This window comes from Phalangium opilio, unplaced genomic scaffold (assembly GCF_054372755.1).
Source record: "Phalangium opilio isolate 3A_F unplaced genomic scaffold, DU_Popi_V2 ptg000087l_1, whole genome shotgun sequence".
NCBI lineage: Eukaryota > Metazoa > Arthropoda > Arachnida > Opiliones > Phalangiidae > Phalangium > Phalangium opilio.
Window position 1 is genome coordinate 919,805 of NW_028324192.1, and position 19,645 is coordinate 939,449.

General features: G+C 37.1%; 2 protein-coding genes across 3 annotated transcripts; one reads left to right on the forward strand and one right to left on the reverse strand.

Moving 5' to 3' along the window:
• Positions 1-237: 237 nt before the first annotated feature.
• LOC149649724 (uncharacterized) lies at positions 238-2,259 on the forward strand. Of its 2 annotated transcripts, none has more exons than XM_089849218.1 (3): positions 238-702; positions 1,793-2,007; positions 2,076-2,259. In XM_089849218.1, the coding sequence occupies exons 1-3, from the start codon at positions 432-434 to the stop codon at positions 2,106-2,108; spliced, it is 519 nt and encodes a 172-aa protein (XP_089705344.1). In that variant the 5' UTR covers positions 238-431; the 3' UTR covers positions 2,109-2,259. The 2 variants fall into 2 exon arrangements, with proteins under 2 accessions (XP_089705344.1, XP_089705343.1); XM_089849217.1 differs by having other exon boundaries at positions 2,127-2,259.
• Positions 2,260-10,626: 8,367 nt separating this feature from the next.
• Positions 10,627-17,078, reverse strand: LOC149649725 (uncharacterized). Its single transcript, XM_089849198.1, has 6 exons — positions 16,993-17,078; positions 16,575-16,626; positions 15,734-15,876; positions 15,552-15,657; positions 12,214-12,523; positions 10,627-10,679 (listed from the first exon to the last, which is right to left on the reverse strand). The coding sequence occupies exons 1-6, from the start codon at positions 17,076-17,078 to the stop codon at positions 10,627-10,629; spliced, it is 750 nt and encodes a 249-aa protein (XP_089705324.1).
• Positions 17,079-19,645: the final 2,567 nt, after the last annotated feature.

Below are 19,645 nucleotides of genomic sequence, written 5' to 3' on the forward strand. Positions count from 1 at the left end.
TTTAACGACCCTGAAATAGCAAGTTTCTGCTTACAGAGTACCACCAGAAGTTTATTTTCATACATGAACATTTGAGCTCCCCTTTTTTTCCAAAACCCGCTTTTATACCCGTTTTGTGTAAAATCCAAATTTCTCATATCGTTTAATTTTCATTTCAAATTACAATACCTACATTAACTTGAAATTTCTGGCCTTTTGTGGGTTTGAAAAAGCGTCCTTGTTTCGGCAATGATTGTGTAAAACGCAATTTTTTTATAATGCAAGTTTTTGTATAATATATATAATCTTTGAAAATGATGCGTTCAACAAAACAATAGCGCAAACCTTAAATCCAAAATTTCATATTTAGGCTTCTTAAATATTAGTTCACAATATATTATATTTTTTTAAAGATTCTAGACACTGTTGTACTGCAATATTTCACCGGTGAAATGGACACGATGTTACATCATGTATCTCCGATTAGTTACTTCGATTCATTCTCCATATTTTCAAGCATGCCCATTAAGAACGAGCGTTCACAAAAGAATCTCACCATCAAAGGACACGATAACACAGTTTGGACGTTGAACGCTTTGTTCCTGATATTAGTGTCGCTAGTGACACTTCTAGCTACCTGTAAACAAATGAAATTATGGAAAAAGAATTGCTGGACTTTTTCAAAGTGCATCTGGATATACTTTGCTGATTTATTGCAAAATCGTAAGTGAATTAGACCGATTTAATTAAATAGTTTAACCATAGCAAGAAGGAATACACAATAAGAATAGGTCGCTAGATTTTACGCCGGTATCAGTTGACAAGTAAGCCCCACCCCTTTCATGTCCGTCATTGCTCTACGTTTTCCTATTGGATCCCGTGGGGATAGGTCATACAGACGCGAATGACGTACTCCGACTAGAGAAATAAAAACCTCGAGCAAATTAAAAAGAAAATGATGGCTGCCCGCGGTGCTGAAAAGGTACGACAGTTGTTTTCAATTGCCATTAACAAGTTAGTTAAAGGTTTTGAACCTAACTTGAAGGAGTTGAATATGTAACTCTACGTGAAAATCGTTCTACAATTATTTCTAAATCGAATCAAGTGTACTAATGATTTCGTGAGTTCCAAAAACCAAACCAAGGCTAAACGCAAAGGTAAAAGAGATAGATGGTGAAAAACATATATATAAAATATTAAGCCCCACCTCCGTTTACAAATGATGAAGGGGGTATTGTCGACTATCGCACGAGCACCGGACGCTAATTTCTGCCTTCTCATACAAATCACTTCTTGGTTTAACCAAGAAGCGATATCTAGTTTATTAGGGAGAGGGTATAAGATGCCTAAGTATTCGCGCGCCATAGTCTCAGTCTCCCTTTCAAAATACAAGGGGGGGGGGAACGTAAAAGGAGGCCGGGCTATTTCGCCTCTCCTCAGTCGGAAAATGTGACTGTAATTTTCGTCATTCGCGTCGCGCTGATGTGAGTTTTCAAGAACCAATGAGATGCTGGTTGTAATTTAGAGGCGGGGATTAACTCCGGACCTACGTTTGAACTGGAGATAAAGCTGGAAATGCTGCTAATTTATACCTTCTCCCTAATAAACTAGATATCACTTCTTGGTTTAACTAAAGAAAAAATAATTGAAACTTAGGAATTCTTGATGTTGCTAAAATTACGTTTAGGATATAATTTGAGGGACGAAGTTACAAAATGTGTAACTACACAATTGCGCGTCTAGAATTTTCAATTGAAATATCAGTAATTTGTTTTTCAGAAAGCATAAAATGATGTATATTTAATGCTTTTAGCTGTAGCATCATTGGAGGAACGTGGAGTGAAGAAATGGTTGCGCGCATTTTGGATTTTCGGAACTTTGGTGCTGGCGTATGCGTGGTCGGGAAATTTAACTGGCACACTAATGACTGGCAAGTCCCAAAAATTTGACACTATCGAAGATTTGATCGCAAATCCAAAAGTTTTGATTCTCATGTCCAAGAATTGTAAAATATACAATTTATTAACGGTATGTATAACCATAAGTTTATAATATATGGATCATATATTATAAACTTATTCGTTTATAATATTTAGTTTCTACTGGAGAATGTTAGTCTCTCAGTTTGAAGTTTTTTTATCGACTAGAGATCGCAAAGCTGCTCGAAACCAATAAGATGTTCCAGAAAAGTTTATAATAAGAACTAGATTAAAACATTCGTTCTTGATTAAAGCAATATGTGGTGCGTGCTTTTTTGATAGTCTTTTTTAGTTCATCCCCCTTTTTACCTCTCCGAGTGACGTATGTCACGGAGAGGTTCTGTAACGATCGTGTGTGTTTGTCTGTATGTCTGTGTGTCTGTGTGTCTGTTGTTACACCCACGTGACCGCGTTCGCAGTTTCCAAATCGGAGCAAACGTGTTCGCCATTTCCGAACTGCTTTCACAGTAACGGAAATAGCTCCTCTACTTGAGTTCTCACACCACCATCTTCTGGTCTTTGTCCATCCCACACGGACACCAGTCTGTACTTACAGGCTTCTAATCACCAACATCTTTTGGTCTTCGTCCATCCGACATGGACACCAGTCTGTACATACTGGCTTCTAATCACCACCATCTTCTGGTCTTCGTCCATTCCACTTGGACACCAGTCTGTACATACTGGCTTCTAATCACCACCATCTTTTGGTCTTCGTCCATCCCACATGGACACCAGTCTGTACATACTGGCTTCTAATCACCACCATCTTTTGGTCTTCGTCCATCCCACATGGACACCGGTCTGTACATACTGGCTTCTAATCACCACCATCTTCTGGTCTTAGTCCATTCCACTTGGACACCAGTCTGTACACCTGGCTTCTACTCCATCGTCATCGTTGGGTTTAAGACATTCGCGGCGATCAGCTAGGGTTACGAGAAACGTCTAGCTTCCCTAGGGTGGGTTGTCCACCAAAGGTTTTCGCAATTGCGGTTGTTCTTGCTTTTAACTAAAGTTCGACACCCTTATATACTACCTATTTGAGTAAGGTAATGCAACCGGCGTATGCTTCATTTCAAACGCCAATATTAGTCAAGTCTCTCAAGAATGTCTAATTGTTCTTTATAAACGCGATGTAACGCTCAATAAGGCGAACAACTAACGAAGAAAATATTTAATATTAATTATATTTATTTTAATATTTAAGATAATCTAGTTTCTCAACTCAAAATTAAAACGTAAAGAGTTAAAAAGCAGCCTATGTTTTAGTCTGTGTGCGTCCGTCCGTTAGTGCACCGCGTTAGCAGTTCGCTTTGTTTTGTGGAAATAAATCCTACAAAACCTTAAAATTTGGTTTTCTCATAATGTGTAATTAATATTTGGAAATATTTTTCGTAATTTCGATGCCTTTAGTGATTTTGTAGCTATAAAGCTCTGTTACATTTTGATATCCCAAGAATATTTTTAATTATTATTATTTGAAATCGATGTTTATATATTACTTAAGCTATACTACATCTGTTTATAGCATAATTCTTTCTAAAGTGATTTCAAGAAGAACGCAACTATATTGGTCAAATGACTTTTTGTTAGTCAATAGGCAGCGCTGTTAGCAGTGACCTACAGAACGGGATTTTGTTATTGAATTTTGACGTCACGGTGCTCAGCGCTGAGCCAGCGCGTACTTCAAGGAAAATAGTCGGGTTTTGGATAACGTGACGTAAAACGCGTAGTTCTCAGCTTGGCGAAAAAAGCATGGAGGAATTAATACAAATAGCTCTTGCTGATTCTGATGGGACTATAGCTATTTAATTGGCGTGAAACAAGTTGATCACGCGAGAAGTTTAAGAGACATGTTAGTTTCTAATTTTAATTATAAAAGTTGTTGTTATCTATCTCTTAAAATATGTTATCATACAATTTTTGTTAAGCCTTGGTACCTTGCACGCTTTATTGCGCTAGCGTTATTCTTAAAACACCAATGACCGGAGAAAAGCTATGACGACAGAGCTCACAGGTAAACGTTTTCCAAAATCCGCTGTCTTTTTTGGTGAGCTCTGCTGAACGCAGCCCAGATCAGAGAAAGGTCTGATCGTAATCGGATTTTAGCTTCGTGTTTTTATGCTTTTTATGGTGCGCATTTACCTTCAGTGTGTGTAGCCACAAATTAGCTTTGGTGTTATGTAACGTTAAAAGTCATGTTGACAAAGTAAGAAAATCGTTGAGGTGAAACGAGAGGATAGTGTTTACATGGCAACCCTGTTGTGAATATGGCTTTGAACATAGAGGGTATACAGTTGAGGAGTAGAAAATTTGGCCTTTACAAACACGTAAAGGTAATATCCCTCCAAAGTTTTATCTTTTCATTTCCCGTTTTTCCCCCATCGGATGATTTTAATGTGTACAAGTATATCCTTATTGGATGTAAAATGTCGTCTGATTTACAGTATATTTGCTATGCTTTGTATACTGCTTTAATATTTCATAAATTTTAACTTCAGTATTTGTTCATAAAAAAAAGAAACATTTCCATATCTGGGAAAGTAAGTTTGTAAGTAGTCCTCCTCTAGACTCGGAGAGGTAATATTTTGGTTTTCCCAACTTGTTTACCAATTATTTTGTGACCAATTTTGTCGCCCAAAACTGTAATATTTCCCAAGGCCATCTTTTTATTAAATGTCATTTAAAAAATCGGTCTGTGCAGGAACCAGGAATGCTTAAATTACCGGTAATTTACCAAATACCGCAAAAATTACCGAATTATATCTTACCTTAATTTTAGAATGGTAATTTTAACGGAAAATTAACTACATTATCGCGGTTATAAGGCTGTGAAAATATAAAGTACCATAAATTACGGTAACTTTTGTTATTCCAAAATTTTAATCGGTACTTTACTTTACCCATCTTTAAAAATTAAATTGCGGTAATTTCACATCTCTAAGGAATGCATACAGCTAATGGGAATCATTGTGCCCCCAAATATCCGTTATTAATTTCTACGGGGGTTTTGTGGGCAGGGCTTGAACACATATTTCCGACGTCTTTCTAACTGTCATTTCAATGGTTAGTGCCAACGCCAGTTCCTAGGCTCGCAAGATGCAACAGCTATAGGCAGCGAGATGGATTATTCGCATCATAAAATTCTTCATACATAATGATGAGCCTAGCTATTCCCATAAAATCCGCCTAGATACGTTGAGAAAATGGCTACGCAATGATTACTATTTGCTGTATGTATTTCTGGTCTGGGTGATACATGAAACACATATATGAACTTTATAATATTTTACATGATTTGTAATTCTAGGAGAGCGGTCGCTCTCTTAGATAACCCTTGATACTCTGATACTGATAACCCCAGGGGGGAGGCTGGGTAGGCTCCAGCCTACCCGTAAATTTCAGAGGGGCCCCGAAATGAGGTAACCATAATTCTAAAATACCATTTATACAATATTTTGACCTACAAGATAATTTACGTTAGACAAAGTTTCACAAGTATGATGACCCTTTTAGTATTTGATTTTTACATTATTCTACAAAATGGGAAATGGGTTAACACTCGTGGTAAAAGTTTTTGACTAGCCTGATAGGTTATCTCGCTTTTTGATTTTTAGCATAATCGTATGATGAACATTTTTCGTACGTCATTTGAAGGGAGAGTGAATAGGAGAGGAATGTGATGAGGTGCTATTTTTCTTTTGTCATTGAAGTGAGACTGAATAGGAGAGGATTAAGCATTGCATTTAATTGTACTAGTGAGGTTAAGCATTGTGAATTGTGTTTTACATTTGCTCGATGTATTTAAGGCGAGAGATAGGATTATGGTATTGCCTTGATTTAAATGGGAGGTTTCCTACTTCCTTTAAAATTTCTGTCAGCCGTCGACAATAAGGATTTCACGCTTTCAATCCCGCTTCCCTATTTCAAAATTCAAAGAAATCGAGGGAACTTTTAAAAGCAAATGGAACTATATACTGATGTTATTTTTAGAATGGTCTTAAGACGGTGTTTATTACTGGAAGTTAAGTCTATTTCTCCAGAAATCGAGAAAAAATTTAAAAGCAAAGGAAAATATATACTAGTAGCAGGAGTTCATAACAATCCCCTTCGGGGTTATTATGAACTCCTGATACTAGCTTGTGGACTCGGGATAGTACAATTATAACATAATTACAGTTATTGAAATAACGCTTACGACCAATCATTTTACCACTGCTTAAAGAACTTTAAAAACTTAATCAAGAATGTTACGCTTTCAAGCGCAACGAGAGGCTAATCACACATTGGGAAAGGAATTTAGCACTGTGAAACAGTGAAAGATAGGTCATGGTGAGGCTAATCACTCAAATGTTTTGTTCCTCTATGAAGTCAGAATTACGGGTAATCATTTTAGCACAGTTAATGGTAGAGAATCGAGGGGCTATTCATTCAAATTTTCTGTACGCCTGTTTAGTACAGAACGATGTGGCTACTATTACGAGCCCTTGGGTCGTCTTGTTTCACGCTCTTTAACTAACCTTCTTCTCTCCCATTCCTTCTGTTCCCATATAACTTCTAGGTCAGACTCCTTTTGGTAAACCGAGTTCCCCTTTCCTCACCACATCGACAGTGCACAATGACCTCACAGGGGGCTTAACTGAAAATCCCCTCACCGCCCCCCCTCTCTCTCCGGCTCCGTATTTTTATTATTTTCGCAAACTATAGTTTATATAATCAAGGATAGATTTAATTTTAGAAGTAGGAATGGATAACGGCTAGTATTTGCTTCACTCCGACTTATAGCCCAGTAAAGAGCCCCTCCCTCCAACACGTAACGAAAATTTAAATTATCTTATTGGCTCACTTAAACTACGTTTCAATGACGTTGCTGACTGTGACGGCGAAAAATCCGTCATTCCTTTTTATCTCTGTTGCTATGACCCGCCTCTTCTTTCATACTCCCCCCTTCCCGGGAAGGGGATCCGGTACTTTGACGCGCGCCCAGATTACTCTGTTCTCCATTCCTACTTCTAAAATTAAATCTATCCCTGATATAATAATATAAATTGTCTATTTTCTGAAAATACTGAACTTTAATACATTATGATACAATATGATAAAAATAGTTGTAAATATAATATTATCGACGCTGTGGAACTAAATTTTTCTCTTGAAATTTTAAAAAAGGGGCCCCCAAATCTTCCTTAGCCTATCTGCAAAAAAATCCTGGCGGCGCCACTGATATTATTGTAAATAATGCTTCAAAAGTTAAATTTATATTTAAATCAGGGTAAATAGACATGTTGCAGTAAATTGTTGGATTTAAAAAGAAAATGTTTTTAGTTGAATTTTCAAGCAGCAGAATCAAGCAATTTTAGAGCAGAATGTTCTTTTCGTTCTGATTGCTGTTTTTATTCTCATGAGGAAATTTGTAAAACACTTTTCATGGGTATGAATAAATTAGTTTTACCAGGGATAGATGTAATTTTAGAAGCAGTAATGGAGAACAGTGTAATGTGGGCGCGCGCCAAAGTCCCGGACCCCTTCCACGGGACGGGGGGGTATGAAAGAAGAGGCGGGGTCATAGCAACAGAGGTAAAAAGGAATTACTTATTTTTCGCCGTCCCCGTCAGCAACGTCATCAAAACGAAGTTTAACTGAGCCAATAAGATAATTTAAAGCTTTCTTTACGTGTTGAAGGGTTGGGCTCTATGCCGGGCTATGAGTCGGACTGAAGTAAATACTAACCGTTCTCCATTCCAGCTTCTAAAATTACATCTATCCCTGGGTTTACTTAGCGTGATGTTGAAATAACTAGTTGATAAATGTTTAATAGTTTAAATTTTGCAGATAACTCATGGATAATACTAAATTCTAGTGGAATTTTTGTAGAAATGAGTCTTATGACCTTATTGGTGACGAATTTATACGTGCCCTTGAATCGTACAAATAGCCAACGGGCACATTTTGTGACCACTGCTTCTTCTAACTCATAAAAATCTTAAACTGTATAATTTTTTATCATTTTGCTGTATTTCATTACAATTCTATTAAAAAGCTATTTAAAATCTGTTGAGGTGAAATGAGGTAAATATCATGAGATCCATATGAATCTGAGTTGATCTTATAAAAATAGTAATTTCGAAGTATGTTTAAAATTGATGTGCCAATTATGTATAGAATTTCTATTGAAATTTGATACGGAAAAATAATTTATGATCCCCCGTAAGAAAGTATCACTAACGACAGAATCACTTCAAAGACGAAAATGAATGCAGCCATAATGTTTCCTACAATCCAGACTCGGAAAACGGAAGTGAGAAAGATCAAGTTCATTGGCTCCCCCAATATCAAAGCGCCAGACTCCACTAGGTATTTTTGAGCGTAAAAATTTGCAGAAAATCTGTGGGTAGACAGTAGACTAGTTTCAAATATTCGTTGGCAACTGTTTAAAAAAAATAATAATAAAATTAATTATAGAATAACACATCGACTGTAATTTAACGTATAACCTCGAGAATTATCCAGGAACTTAGTTATACCGCTGCCTACGTTAATCAAGGCCTGTGCGCGGTAGTTTCGAAGGGGGCGACTTTTAAGAAACGCCACTTCTTATTTTTCCTCTATTTTACCGCGAGATGGCATTGCGCGCAAAATCTAATATTTTAAAATTCCAAGCGCGCGAAAATGAACATTTCAAATTCCTTGAAGGGAGGGTGAAGTGGAAAATCAAGTGCTTTTTATCGATTCTTCTAGTTATTATAAGAACAGTCTGCATAGTGAAACATCCAGGAAATACTTCTGAATGATTTTAAAACTAGGCACCGATACTCAGGGTTTCCCGATAGTATCGGATCGGTTGGTTTAATATGATACTAAACCATTACTCGTTTAATATGCTACTAAACCGATACTCGTTTAAAATATTTTAAATGGCGCTACGTGACATTTTTAGGTCTTTCAGTAATGTATTGATAATATTTCATTTCTATGAATGTCAATCGTGATGATTTCTCATTTATATAAAAAATAATATTATTTTGGAAATACCTCTAAACAGTGTAGTTAGAAGTATAATTCATGAAATTACACTTTAAATTAAATTATTTCCTTGATCCGTAAATGGCACTGTCCTACTAAAAATATTGGCATCGGTCGAAGAATCGAGTTTTTGGATCATAGTGAGTAAATATCGGTATCGGTTCCTGTTTGCACCGGCAACGATCGGTATCGGGTTAAGCCGGGTATCGGTCATCTCTAATTTTCGTCCAAAATACTTACAGATAGTTGACATTTTCAAGGATTTCTCGATGAATTCTTTTGTTGAAAAACATATGAGCGAATATGGGCTCGTAAGTTTTCTTTCCGACATAAATCCGTCTTTTCTTCTCATCCAATTGATTCCACAGGTTAAACAAATGTCCGCGACCAGGATCCCAGAACATTTGCGTTTGATCAATGATAACCGATTTGCCATTCGCCAATTGGTCCGTTACATTTGGATCATTGAGGAAATGAAATAGTATCCCCCCTTTTTTCCTCAAACCGGGATACGCAATTTCGTTTTGCTGAAAAATTAACGCGTGCAACTGTATCACGAATTAGCCCTGAGACAAGTGTTTTTGTCGACTTAGATTTATTTACTGTTACCGGGGATTCATGTAATTTTAGAAGCAGGAATAGAGAACAGGGTGTATTGGGTGCACCTCAAAGTCCACGACGCCCTTCCCGGGGGGGGCATGAAAGAAGAGACGGGTCATAGCGACAGAGGTAAAAAGGATTAACGTATTTTTCGCCGTCTCCGTCAGCAACGTCATCAAAAGGGAGATTTTGTGGGAATAGCTAGACTCATCATTATGTATGACGAAATTTATGATGCGAATAATCCATCTCGCTGCCTAGCTGTTGCATCGACCATTGAAATGACAGTTAGTTAATCGTGACGGGAAGTGTTCAAGCTCAGCCCACAAATCCCTCATAGAAATTAATGACGGATATGGGGCTGTATGCATTCCTTAGAGATGTGAAATTACCGCAATTTAATTTTTAAAGATGGTAATTTATCGGGTAAAGTACCGATTAAAATTTTGTTAATTTACCGATAAAATTACCACTCTAAAATTAAGGTAAGATATAATTCGGTAATTTTCGCGGCATTTGGTAAATTACCGGTAATTTAAGTATTCCTGGTTCCTGCAAAGACCGATTTTTTAATTGGCATTTAATAAAAAGATGGCCTTGGGAAATATCACAGTTTTGGGCGGCCAAATTGGTCACAAAATAATTGGGAAAAAAGGGGGGAAAACTAAAAAAGACTATCAAAAAAGCACGCACCACATATTGCTTTAATCAGGAACGAATGTTTTAATCTAATTCTTATTATAAAATTTTCTGGAACATCTTATGGGTTTCGAGCAGCTTTGTGATCACTAGTCGATAAAAAACTTCAAACTGAGAGATTAACATACTCCAGAAGAAACTAAATAGGTTTTAACATAAGTTTATAATATATGGAACATACCGTTATTAAATTGTATATTTTACAATTCTTGGACATGAGAGTCAAAACTTTTGGATTTGCAATCAAATCTTCGATAGTGTCAAATTTTTGGGACTTGCCAGTCATTAGTGTGCCAGTTAAATTTCCCGACCACGCATACGCCAGCACCAAAGTTCCGAAAATCTAAATAGCGCGCAACCATTTCTTCACTCCACGTTCCTCCAATGATGCTACAGCTAAAAGCATTAAATATACATCATTAAATGGTTTCTGAAAAACAAATTACTGATATTTCAAACGAAAATTCTAGACGCGCAATTGTGTAGCTACACATTTTGTAACTTCGCCCCTCAAATTATTTCCTAAACGTAATTTTAGCAACATCAAGTTTCAATTATTTTTTCTTTAGTTAAACTAAGAAGTGATATCTAGTTTATTAGGGAGAAGGTGTAAATTCGCCGCATTTCCAGCTTTATCTCCAGTTCAAACGTAGGTCCGGAGTTAATCTCCGCCTCTAAATTACAACCAGCATCTCATTGGTTCTAGAAAACTGACGTTAGCGCGACGCGAAAAACAAAAATTACGTATTCTCCGACTAAGGAGAGGCGAAATACTTCGGCCTCCTTTTACGTCCCCTCTTTGTATTTTTGAAGAGGGACTGGGACTATGGCGCGCGAATACTTAGGCATCTAAATTAGGACTGTTCACGAGCTCGAGCCAGCTTGCCGAGCTTTTAAAAAGCTCGCTCAGCTCGGCTCGCGAACAGTCTTACACCTTCTTCCTAATAAACTATATATCGCTTCTTGGTTAAACCAGGAAGTGATTTATATTTGAAGGCATAAAAAGGCGTCCGGTGCTCGCGTTATAGCCGACAATTCCCCTTCATTGGTGGGGGGGGGGGAGGATTGTAAACGGAGGTGGGGGCTTAATATTTTATCTTACTTTATGTCTTTCACTATCTATCTCTTTTACCTTTGCGTTAAGCCTCGGTTTGGTTTTTGGAACTCACGAAATCATTAGTACACTTGATTCGATTTAGAAATAATTGTAGAACAATTTTCACGTAGAGTTACATATTCAACTCCACCAATTTACGTTAAAAACCTTTAACTAGCTAGTTAATGGCAATTGAAAACAACTGGCGTACCTATTCAGCACCGCGGGCAGCCACCATTTTCTGTATAATTTGCTCTAGTTATGTTTTTTCTAGTCGAAATACGTCATTCTGGAGTGGAGTGGCGAAGCGGTTAGCGCGTTCGCCTCGCAGCAAGAGGATCCCGGGTTCGATCCCGGACTGTGGCACCGGGTGAAAATCCGGGAACAAATCCTTCCGCGTAGAGTTTGCAAGTTCTCTTCCCGCTTGATAAAAGGAGTTTTCCTCCGCGGTCTAACCCGGTTTCTCCTTTCCATCAAAACTTGCAGAGGTTAACGGTAATAGTTAGTATAGGGCGCTGTAGGTTAGCTGTGGCATAGGGGCTAGCCACCACCCCTCTATGCATTGCAAAGGGACCCACCTGTAAACTAGCCACAGGTTTAGTGTGGAAATCCCTTCATAGACAAAGCCTAGATTATTATTATTATATTATTATTCGCGTCTGTATGACCTATCCCCACGGGATCCAATAGGAAAACGCAGAGCAATGACGGACATGAAAGGGGTGGGGCTTACTTGTCAACTGATACCGGCGCAAAATCTAGCGAATTATTCTTATTGTATATTCCTTCTTGCTATGGTTTAGCTATTTAATTAAATCGGTCTAATTTACTTACGATTTTGCAATAAATCAGCAAAGTATATCCAGATGCACTTTGAAAAAGTCCAACAATTCTTTTTCCATAATTTCATTTGTTTACAGGTAGCTAGAAGTGTCACTAGCGACACTAATATCAGGGAGAAAGCGTTCAACGTCCAAACTGTGTTATCGTGTCCTTTGATGGTGAGATTCTTTTGTGAACGCTCGTTCTTAATGGGCATGCTTGAAAATATGGAGAATGAATCGAAGTAACTAATCGGAGATACATGATGTAACATCGTGTCCATTTCACCGGCGAAATATTGCAGTACAACAGTGTCTAGAATCTTTAAAAATATATATATTGTGAACTAAAATTTAACAAGCAAAAATATGAAATTTTGGATTTAAGGTTTGCGCTATTGTTTTGTTGAATACATCAGTTTCAAAGATTATAAATATATTATACAAAAACAAGTATTATAAAAAATTGCATTTATACACAATCCTTGGCGAAACAAGGACGCTTTTTCAACCCAGAAAAGGCCAAAAATTTCAAGTTAATATAAGTATTGCAATTTGAAATTAAAAATAAACGATATGAGAAATTCGGATTTTACACAAAACGGGTATAAACAAAAATAAATAGGGGAAAGTGTCGAACTCTCTCCTTCGTCTGTGACATGCATTTGGAGGGGTGAATGCATACTCGCGAAATCTGTTTCATCCCACTCGCCTATTCACCATGTACCTAAGATAATTTGTGATATTGCGCGTGAAGAAATAGTGCGGTTTTATTTTACATTAGTTGCTTTTGACTGAGGCTAACCGTGGCCACAATTTAAATTGATGATGTACATGATTGTATTAATTTAGTTTGCTAATATCAGGAGTTCATAATAACCCCCCTTCGGGGGGGAAGTACGAAACTAGTTAAAAAGCCCGTAGCAACAAAGTTTCGCCGTAAAGCTCAGCGGATTTATACACCGCTTAACTCCCAAAGAAATAGTTACCCCACGCGCATTAATTTCCCATATTCCGGGTTAGCACTATTTTTATCTTGTGATTTTGGGAGCGAAAATGGCTCGCGAGTCGCGTCTATCGGCGCGCCGCGCGGTCAGCCGCGGTGTACATTAAGCCTTGGCTATGAAGTTGGCTTTGCGATGGTTTCTAGTTTTCTACAAAACATTTAAACGATAGTCATTATTGTTTTCTTGTGATATGTGTGAGAGAGAATTCCGTGGTTAAATTAAAACGGTATGGACAAATTGATTCCCAGTATCTTTAATATAAGAATTCCATCGTGTTTCTACGTCCACATACTCGCCATTTTTCTTAACGACGGAGATCCCAGGCTCCCAGCCAAGTTTTGGAACGAAAACCAAGGAGTATAGATACTACTACAATCTATTGTAAAGTTGTATGTCCATCAACAGGCTAGTCCTTAATATGCGCAACGACAAAATCTTGTTGTTCGCGATTTTTACCATTAGCTCTATGGCAAGTTTCGTACTTCCCCCCGAAGGGGGGTTATTATGAACTCCTGCTAATATTGATGTTATTTACTAATATTAAAACCATTTAGCTTATAATGACAACCCAGGGCCTCAGTTTGAACGAAATTCTGAAGGATTTTACCCATGAGTTTTTTGAAATAAATGATGATTTGCGGCATTTTTTTATTTATTTTCGGCGTGCTAACGTTTTAAACAAATTTTAACCTCGTTCCAACGCGAAAATAACACTAAAGAAAATAGAACAGAGCGCTGAGGTCCGAGGTTGTGACTCTTCCTTGAGATACGCCTATGCCAAATTGTCCCGTTTGGTGGCGTACGAGCGTTATTTTCGGGAAGAATGACATCATCAACTTCAAATTTGATTGGCTAAACACCTCTCGCGCGCTTGAGCGTCTCGAAATGCATGTCAAGCTAAGGCAAAGGCAGGAAAATATGGCAGTCCGACACTTTCTCCTATTTATTTTTGGTATAAATGCGGGTTTTGGAAAAAAGGGGAGCTCAAATGTTCATGTATGAAAATAAACTTCTGGTGGTACTCTACTAGATATCACTTCTTGGTTTAGATGAACCGGTACCGATACCATATCGGTATCGGTTCATCACTAAATCAGAATGTGCTCAAAAAGATGGAAACTTCGACGCTGAAAACGATTACTATCAGACCTTCAACAATCGCGTCATCACATAGTATAATTTAAATCAACCTAAATATATTTATTTTAATGTGTATTTAAACTTAGGCTCACTTTGAACCGTTAAATTCGCTCCATAATGGACACGTAAAACAAGACAATTTTATTAATCAACAAAATTCCTGTTGCACGCTGTAAATCTCACGCCAGGATTGTCACATCGCGCGCAAATTTAATTCAAATCTCGCGATAAATATCATTTGGTATGGAGCGTGCCACGAGGATTTTGTTAATAAGAAGACAGGGCGTTACGCGATTGGCCAGAAGTCCTTATTTCAAATTATCCTTAAAACCTGAACCTAATTTGAATCTTAAAATCATTCGGAGACTGTATTTTCTGTATGTGTCACTATGCAGACTGGTCTTATAATAAGTGGAAGAATCGATAAAAAATCACTTGATTTTCCACTTCACCCTCCCTTTAAGGGGATTCTACTTAAGGGTATAACTCCTTTCTAAAATTCGTAATCTAATCTAGATTTCGTAAAATTATCAGAACCTTCCGAAAAAAAGAAAGGTTAATATCCTGTTAATATGTTGGCGGTGCATTATGGTAATGAGAATATATCGATCGAGGGGTCGGATGTTTTGGAAAAAGTTTACGGGATTTCGAATTCAATTTGATTTCTTCGGATTTTGTTTGATTTTTCCCGTGATTTCGAAGAATTTTGCGATATTTCAATTAATTTCGTTGGAATTTGAGGTATTTCACGTGATTTCCTAGGATTTTGAGATTTTTCCCGTGATTTCCTAGGATTTTGAGATTATTCCCGCGATTTCATCGGATTTTGTTGTTTTCTTTATTTTGGATTTCGTAAATTTTGTAATGGATTTCGCGATTTCTATACTGACTTCGTATCTGATTTTGTGATTTCGTTTCTAATTTTGTGATTTCGCTTCTGATTTTGTGATTTCTTTACTGAATTTGTGCTTTCTTTACTGATTTTGTTATTTCTTAACTGATTTTGTGATTTCTTCACTGAATTTGTGATTTCGTTACTGATTTCCGATTTTTTATGGGATTTCGAAATCAGCAAAAATACGTTTGATTTCTTTCCGGATTTCTGATTTTGTTATTGATTTCGGATTTCTTAATTTGGATTTCGCGGGTAACGTACGGAATTTCGTGAATGACCGACTCCTCGGAGAATACGCTGCATACTTACACCGTTTGAGATGGCTAAGCTATGTTTTAAGTGACTTGATGTCCACTGCGTGACATTGATCTCCTTCAAACGAAATTCGATGTATTTATTGCTCAAAAATACAAGTCTGCAATGTAAATTTAAAATGTTACACATTTTGCAATTATCTTTTCTGGAGAAAAATAAGAAAAGGTCAGTCCTACTTCACATTTTTAAGACTGAAAAGCACATAACGAGCGAACGAAAACCCCATTTCGTGAAACGGATTATACGGCGTCGTCATGAACAAATTCACTTTAGGATCCAGCCACTGAAAAATACATTCACTAACATTAAGCTCTCGTGCCTTATCAGTTCAAATTAAAACAAGGCCAAAAATCATTTTAAATTATTCCGCGTGGTTTACAATGTGCATATTTGCTAAAGTTTTACAGCACCCAACATCAATCTAAGCATAAGAAAATAATATATAGGGAGCTATATATTATTTTCTTATGATCTAAGGCTATACAGTGGCTCGCATACACTATAAAGTTACGAAGAGTGCCGCATAAACTTGAGAAATACGCGAAATACAGTAACCACGACACTATAAGGTGCCATTTCATATACATTTTTTTATCTTTCCGTAAATCGTAGAAAATCAACACAATCAGAATCAAACCCTAACCCTTACAGTAAGAAATTGCACAATTTAGTTTGCCAAAACACTAAATCCGTCAACATACTGGTCAATCTTAGAAAGTTCGAAGCCAACCCCACCGTGTCTAATCTTCTCGCAGTGAGGCAAGGCTGCCTATATATGAATACAAAATCTGGTTCTGAAGTCGAAAACCTGGGTGGCCTGGGACAATATAAACTCATACGGGACTAGCAAACAATGCGAAAGTCTTCGTTTCTAGGACGAGGTTAACAATGATTCCAGACTTCTACAAGAAACATTTCACAACTCCTTTTAGAACCCGAGCTTTATTCTGAACTTCAAAACCGTAATCGTGCCACGATTTTTGAACTTTCTGTAGGCCCGCCTCACCTTATTCTTACTAAGAAAAGGTAGGCAAGGTTGACTTCCTGGTTGTCATTGGTCATGAAAAACCTGGGAAATTTTGAGAATATTAAAGCACGTTTGAAAACCGGAAAAGCTAAATTTCATACTAGATGCTACCAGATGCTACACAACTACATTTTAATCAATGTGAATAATTATTTCCTCTCCGAGTGACTATGACACCACGGAAGGGCGTTACACTGAACGTGTCTGTGTGTGAGTGTGTGTCTGTCATCGCGTTCGCAGTTTGCAAATAGGAGCAAACGTGTTCGCAGAAAGCAATTTTTAATCCCATAGTTAGGATTAAGAAGCACGTGGCGATCGGCTAGTGTTACCAAAGAGGAGAGAAAGAGGGAGAGAGAATCAGTATTGGCAGCCGTGATCCATGCGTGGTGAAAACGGGGGTAAATTTACGGTACACCGCGGCGCCTGAGCGCTGCTTTCTCACGCACGGTTGACATAGGGGATGACAGCGGAACGGGACATTTGGGCGCTGACATTTAGGCGCTGACATTTAGGCGCCGGTCATTTAGGCACCGCCACTTAGGCGCCGGGACAGTTATGGGCCGCGACACTTAGGCTCCGCGACAATTTGGCACCGAGACATTTAGGCTCCGCGACAATTTGGCACCGAGACATTTAGGCGCCGAGACAATTAGGCGCCGCGACATTGACGTAAAATTTTCGTGAATGATTTGAGATATTTAATAAAGGATTAAGACAAGTACTTAGGCTTATATTCTTTTTATTCAACTGACATCAGAGTTCAACCATGTTGTTGTTTATCTTCATTGACTTCCCAAAATAATATGCCTTTTCCATGATATTTTTGTTTATCATCATTGACTTCCCAAAATAATATGCCTTTTCCTAAATATGGTTTTTATCTTCATTGACTTCCCAAAATAATATGCCTTTTCCAAATATTGTTGTTTATCTTCATTGATTCCCCAAAATAATATACCTTTTCCAAATTATTGTTGTTTATGTTCTTTGACTTCCTAAAATAATATGCCTTTTCCAAAATATATTTGTTCATGTTCGTTGACTTCCCAAAATAATATGCCTTTTCCAAGATATTGTTGTTTATCGTCATTGACTTCCCAGAATAATATGCCTTTTCCAAAATATTGTTGTTTATCTTCATTGACTTTCCAAAATATTGTAGTTTATCTTCATTGACTTCCCAAAATAATATGCCTTTTCCAAATTATTGTTTATCTTCTTTGACTCCCCAGAATAATATGCGTTTTCCTAAATATTGCTGTTTATCTTCTTTGACTTCCCAAAATAATATGCCTTTTCCAAAATATTTTGTTGTTTATCTTCTTTGACTTCCCAAAATAATATGCCTTTTCCTAAATATTGTTTTTATCTTCATTGACTTCCCAAAATAATATGCCTTTTCCAAATTATTGTTGTTTATGTTCTTTGACTACCTAAAATAATATGCCTTTTCCAAAATATTGTTGTTCATGTTCGTTGACTGCCCAAAATAATATGCCTTTTCCAAAATAGTGTTGTTTATTTTCATTGACTTCCCAACTTAGGTTATGTTAGGTTATGTTTTTTTTTATTATTTTAGGATTGTTTTGTAAAAACAGGTAAGGTTTCGTGTCCTTTAATGGGGATTGCGAACATAGTCATGCAGTGACGCACAGGGACAATACACGGGTTGCCAAATTGAGAGGTCATTACGGATTTTTAGAAGAAATAGTGGAAAAATTATTGGCACGAAAATGTCTCGACGCCTAAATGTCGCGGAGCCTAAATGTCACGGCGCCTAAATGTCGCGGCGCCTAAATGTAACGGCGCCTAATTGTCTTGGCGGCTAAATGGCGGCGCCTAAATAACCAGCGCCTAAGTGGCACCGCCTAAATGTCACGGACCGGATGACAGAGATAAGGCGAGGAGGTCAATCCCCCCATACGCAAAGGATGTGCGTCCTAAAACTAAACGTACCGAAAATTATTTTTACTACCCCCTTATTTTCACATTTTTCGGCGGATTTAATAAAGCGCCTTTCTATCTCCCTCTCCTTTTTGATGTTACGAGAAACGTTTAGCCGATCCAATGGCAGGGCTAACACAAAAGGTTCACGCAATTGGGGCTTTTCTTATCATTTATTGTGAATCAATCGCGTTATATACCCTTAATTTTCAAAAATTGTTAAAAGAGGCATATGCTTGAATTCAAACGTCAACAATAGCTATGTTTAAAATGATTTTAGGAATAAAGTTTCTTAAAACGATTTAACCAGAATTAAGCTAAATAAGTGACGATTAAAATAACTAATATCAATTATATTTATTTAATTATTTAAGAAAAATCTCTCAATTGCGTCTCGACTCGGACAGGTTGAAATTGGTTTCCCAACTTGTTTTTACCTCATGTGGAAATGCAAAAGTCAAGTTGTAGGGATTTCTCGGATTATATAATTCTTCCATTATCTTTTGCAGGAAAATTTTAATTGACTCCTCAAGGAACCTTTTCCTGAAAAAAAAACAAAAATATATATATTGATAACATTAAGCGATATCTAAAACATGGGCTAAAAAGCATCTAAGAAACGAAATCAATGGCATTTTGCGGTATTTGAGTTAGTAAACATACTATGCCATTTTAAAGGGAGGGTAAAGTAGAAAATCAAGTTATTTTTTATCGATTCTTCTACTAATTATAAGACCAGCCTGCATAGTCAAATATTCGCGCGCGACGTGATAATCGTGGCATCCACATTAAAGACAGGAATTTCGGTTCATCATCATGATGTAAATATGTCAATTCATAAAATATTAGAAATTCAACAGAAACTGAGTCATTCTTTCTGTCTGTTACGTTTTCAAGATTAACGTGCGGAACAGATTTGGATGAAATTTGTCTTATATGTAGCTTTAACACTGAAGAAGAGCATGGGGTACTTTTTTTATAAAAATATCAACCAGCTAAAGTGAAGATATCTGAAAATCATGGTTTTTTCCTTTCTGTTGAAATTGAAATATTGCTAAAGAAAAACTTTTAAATTTTAAGTTTTGCCGAAGTACTTGTGCCTAAGTATAATCCGATG